Genomic DNA, 5,052 nt, shown 5'->3' with positions numbered 1-5,052 from the left:
CACACACACACACACACGCACGCACGCACGCACGCACGCACGCACGCACACACACACGCACACACACATGCACGTTTGTTTCTGTGAATTGTGGGGACTTTCCATAGACTTCTATTACTTTTATTCTGACCAAACGATACAGTATTTTCTATCCCCTAACCCAACCCTAACCAAACCTACCCTTACAGAAAACCTGTTTGCATTGTTACACTTTCAGATAAACGTTATTTACTATTTTTAATATTGTTTTTTTCCCTCTTGGGGACTGCAGGCCGGTCCCCACAATGTCAAAAAATTTCAGGTTTTACTATTCTTGTGGTCTACTATTCTATTTGGTCCCCACAACGTAGCATAAACAAGTACACACACACACACACACACACACACACACAAACACACTGGTAATTTAATTTCACTTTCTCTGGCAGTTCTCTGGAATATTAAATATTGCCATAATAACTCTTTCTCTGCCAATGTTTTTTTTTCGTCTTCTTTTTGAAAAACAGTTGCCCGTCACCTCCAGCATTTTTCATCATTTTCACAAAACTTTCATGGCCCCAAGGATATTTTGTTATATGAATATCTGAACATGTAATATGTCAAACAAAAGAACAGAGCTTTTGCCATTTTAATCTAGCTTCGTGCATTATTTTTTATCAACACTTGAATGTGGGAAAGTTTCATACAAAAATTGAACAAAGTCTGAGAAAATTGCATTTTTGGCTATTTTTAAGACTATTTTCAGATCAGATTCAGAACAATGATCAGAACATAGATGGTATCACTTCCAACAGTTCTCCCAAAGCTTCCACAGTCCTATACCACTTCGTCAACATTTAATTCAATAACATTTGTCCGTTTTGATTTATATGCTGTTTAATGTTTGATGATCACGTTATTTTACATATTCATCTGCTTACATATGCAATCTCTTGTTTCTGCTTTGTCTTTACCATGTTTTGATCCAGACATTTAGCACTCTTTCAGAAGATTTATAATAGCATCTCCTACTGTATAACAGTGAAAATTCCATCAATGGCGTGGATAGAGTTAATGTCTTGCACATGTGAAAGATAAAATTAGCATGTGACGAGTGGGGCGGGGCCGAGAGCTGTGGGAACGGAGCAAGGCCGGTGGAGTAATTGCTAATGCGCGACACCTGCGCCACTCACCGGTCTCGAGTCCCACGGAGGAGCTCCGGAAGGATAAAAGGAGTGACGACAGTGTTGGAGGAGAGAGGACCAGGCCTGGATTTTATTTTGTGTTTTGTGTGCGGCAGTCGTCCGCGAGGGGCTGCCGCTTTACTTTCGTTTTGTGTTTGTTTATTTTATTAAAGTTTTAAATGTTCGCCGGTTCCCACCTCCTTCTTCCCGTGACTACAAACGTTTGTTACATTGGTGCCGAAACCCGGGAGGAAGGAGGGACACGCTGCCAGAGATCCCTCGCCGCTGTGGTGAATCCGCGGTGCCATCGAGCATGGTGGAGCAGTCTGCCGCCGTGGACGCTCGAGGCAGTGGGCTGGAGTGAGTTGCCGGGGGGCCGGACGAACTCGCTGCCGGCTGCCTGGGCTGTGGAGGGACGGCTGCCATCCGTAAGGGAGCGGAGGAGTCGCCGCCGTTCGCCTGAGGCCGGAGCCTGCTGCCATCCGCCATGATGGGGAGGAGCAGGGAACGGGGGACTCCTGCCGGCTGCCCGAACCCGGAGGAGCCGTCGCCGTCCCCCGGGCGGCGGAGGAGTGTCGGGCCGTCCACTGAGGGCTGTCCAGTGTCGCCGCCTGGCATCGCGGAAGAGTTTACCCAGCTGGTGGAGGGCCGAGCGCGTTCGCCTAAGGCCGGAGCCTGCTGCCATCCGCCATGATGGGGAGGAGCAGGGAACAGGGGACTCCTGCCGGCTGCCCAAACCGAGAGGAGCCGTCGCCGTCTACCGGGGAGCGGAGGAGTGTCGGGCCGTCCACCGAGGGCTATCCAGTGCCGCCGCGTCGTCTGTCTGTCCTTACCCCCAGGTATGCCGCGGCCGCCGTGATCGGCTCCCCCGGAGGGGGCAGGGGGGGAGTAGAGTGCAGTCTCGGGAGTACCCCCCGGCCTGCGAGGGGCGATGGGGGTGTGTGACGAGTGGGGCGGGGCCGACAGCCGTGGGAACGGAGCGAGGCCGGTGGAGTAATTGCTAATGCGCGACACCTGCGCCACTCACCGGTCTCGAGTCCCACGGAGGAGCTCCGGAAGGATAAAAGGAGTGACGACAGTGTTGGAGGAGAGAGGACCAGGCCTGGATTTTATTTTGTGTTTTGTGTGCAGCAGTCGTCCGCGAGGGGCTGCCGCTTTACTTTCGTTTTGTGTTTGTTTATTTTATTAAAGTTTTAAATGTTCGCCGGTTCCCGCCTCCTTCTTCCCGTGACTACAAACGTTTGTTACATAGCACTTCGGAGCTTTTACAAAAAGTGTCAGTTGCTTTGGAACATCAGGAGAAGACATGAAGATGCTCGTGTCCCACAGCCCTCTGAATGCACAGAGCAGTAAATATTATAACATATTAAATATCATAAACGTGCGACTAGTCAACTAAATGAATGATTAATAGTTGACTAGGAAAATCTTTGGTCAGGGCAGCCCTAGTGGAGACGGAGCTCCTTTATCTAAACCAATCCCTATATCCCTAGTCTTAGTCAATCAAATGGTCTTTCAAATGTTTCTAACTTTCTCACTCTGATTAAAAGTGAACAGCGTGAAGGTGTGTAGAGCTACTGAATTCATCCTGTGTCCTCCCAGCGGCTTAGATCTGCCAGTGTCTCTGTCTGCGATGTGTCTGTCTGGCTTTAATTAGGATAGAGTGTTCCCAGCTGAAGCTCTCACCTGCTCAATACTCACTGCGTCAGCTCGCGCTCTATCAGAAGATCCTGTCCCTTCCTCTCAGTGTGGGCCAGAGTCCGTTTCTCTCATTTCGGGCAGAAGCTATTATCAGTTGTGCGATTCCTGAAGCTTTTATTGCAGGAATTGACTGAAGCTCAAGGGGTCAGTTCCTGGAGTACACAATGAATAATATTGGGAGTGTTGCTGTCTCTTTACTGGAAGTCAAGATATGCTTGATCTCGGCCTGGCTAAGGGTAAAAGTCATAGCTCACAATGTGACGGCTAAGTGGAGAATACATGTAAATTCTAAATATTTAGGACAGTCATAACCACAATAACCAGATTAATGGCAAACCAGTGAACAGTTGTTCAGCTTTTGTTTTGACTCTCCCAGTCTTGAATATTTGGTTGCAGTGAGTTGATTATAATGGTATATTCCACGCATTATGAGGGTATTTATTTAAAAATGCCTTATAAAACCAAAATTGCATATTCACTGTTCTCATAGGTTATTGTAACCACATTTATATTGTATTTTGACACTTACCTCTTCATGTTATGATGGATTATAATATATTATATTTTAGTGTCCTATAACCACAACTATGTTCTTAATATTTATGAAATACTATTATACTTGTATTTATGAAAAAGTGTAACAACTAAACATATATATTTAAGGCATTATGAATACCTTTATAATGCATTATATTTGGTTTATAGAATATATCATACATGGTTTTATTACGTTTTTTTTATATTAAATGTATCAAAAGTGACATTAAAGACTATTATAATGTTACAAAAGATATTTGTTTCAAATTAATGCTTTTCTTTTGAACTTTCTCCTTATCAAATAATTGTTGGCAATTGTCCAGAAGACAATCATTGACACCCTCCACAAAGAGGGTAAGTCACAGAAGGTCATTACTGAAAGGAGTGGCTGTTCACAGAGTGCTGTATCAAAGCATATTAAATGATCTAGCCCCATCATACTTGTCCGAACTTCTCAGCTATCAGGAATCCTCTCGCTCTCTCAGATCCTCTGATAAACTTTTCTTGCATATACCTCTCTCTCGCTTGAAATTTAAGGGGGATCGGGCTTTTTCTGTAGCCGGTCCTCGACTATGGAACAGCATACCTCTGGACATTAGATCTGCGCCTTCCCTTCCTGTTTTTAAATCCCGCCTGAAGACTTATCTGTATTCCTTGGCTTTTGGATGAAATGTATGTCTGTGTATGTTAATGTGTTTTTGTATTGATTATGTGTTTTTGAGTCATTTCTTTTTATTCTCTTAATCTCTATATTTATTTTATTTGTATATGTACAGCACTTTGGCATACACTAGCTGTTTTTAAATGTGCTATATAAATAAACTGACCTTGACCTTGACCTAAATACAAAGTTGACTGAAAGGAAGAAACTGGGTAGGAAAAGGTGCACAAGCAACAGGGATGACCGCAAGCTTGAGAATAGTCAAGCAAAGCTGATTCAAACACTTGGGAGAGCTTCGCAAGGAGTGGACTGAAGCTGGATTCAGTGCATCAAAAGTCACCACGCTCAGACGTCTTCAGGAAAAGAGCCACACCTCACTGATGCTGGAGTTTGTGCTAAAGGAGCCCCGACCAAGTATAAAGTGCATAAATTAACATACTTTAAAGAACTTGAACTTTTCTGTGTTGCGAATGCTTTTTGAAAAATTTTTCTATTGATCTTAGGAAATATTCTGGTCCAGGTAAGGGGCGGAGTCCGGCGGCCGCACACGCTCCCCTCTTGGTCCGGGTCACGAGGGGCGGTGACTTCGTCCTCCTTGGCCCACGGCGCTTCCCGGGGATAAACGGGCCGACATCCTGGCCCGTCAGCAGTATAACGGGTGCGGTTCTCATCCGGACCGCGAGTCCGACAGCTCACGGCTCTGGCGGCGCGGACTCTACGCACCCTTCCTGGACCCACGAGGGCACCAGCGTGCATGCATGGGGAAGAGACCGGTCATATAGAGGAGAGGCGCGCTCGGCATTTATACAGCGGTGGTGATGAGGCTCCATTCGGTTCAGGTGTGCCCCATCACACGCCGCCAGCCCTGGCTATTTCAGCGCCCCTCCTCTCTCACGCACCCACTCATGTCAGGAGCCTGGCGTAGGGCGGCGATTAAGGGACGGGGTGATGCTGATAATTAGGGGGAGGCAGCCGACTCGTCACAATATA

At 46.4% G+C, this 5,052-nt stretch overlaps 1 protein-coding gene across 1 annotated transcript in view; it reads left to right on the top strand.

Moving 5' to 3' along the window:
* The first annotated feature begins 1,476 nt into the window (after window positions 1–1,476).
* Window positions 1,477–5,052, top strand: part of gpr158a (G protein-coupled receptor 158a) — a 62,142-nt gene continuing 58,566 nt past the window's right edge. The window contains exons 1-2 of the mRNA XM_016484920.1: window positions 1,477–1,523; window positions 2,821–2,911. Coding sequence (XP_016340406.1) covers window positions 1,477–1,523; window positions 2,821–2,911 — 138 coding nt within the window. The remainder of the gene's footprint in view (window positions 1,524–2,820; window positions 2,912–5,052) is intronic.

The sequence above is a fragment of the Sinocyclocheilus anshuiensis genome, unplaced genomic scaffold, assembly GCF_001515605.1.
Source record: "Sinocyclocheilus anshuiensis isolate Anshui unplaced genomic scaffold, SAMN03320099.WGS_v1.1 scaffold870, whole genome shotgun sequence".
In the NCBI taxonomy this organism is placed as follows: Eukaryota; Metazoa; Chordata; class Actinopteri; order Cypriniformes; family Cyprinidae; genus Sinocyclocheilus; species Sinocyclocheilus anshuiensis.
Note: the sequence above shows the minus strand (reverse complement) of the source record. Positions and strands in the feature narration are given on the sequence as shown.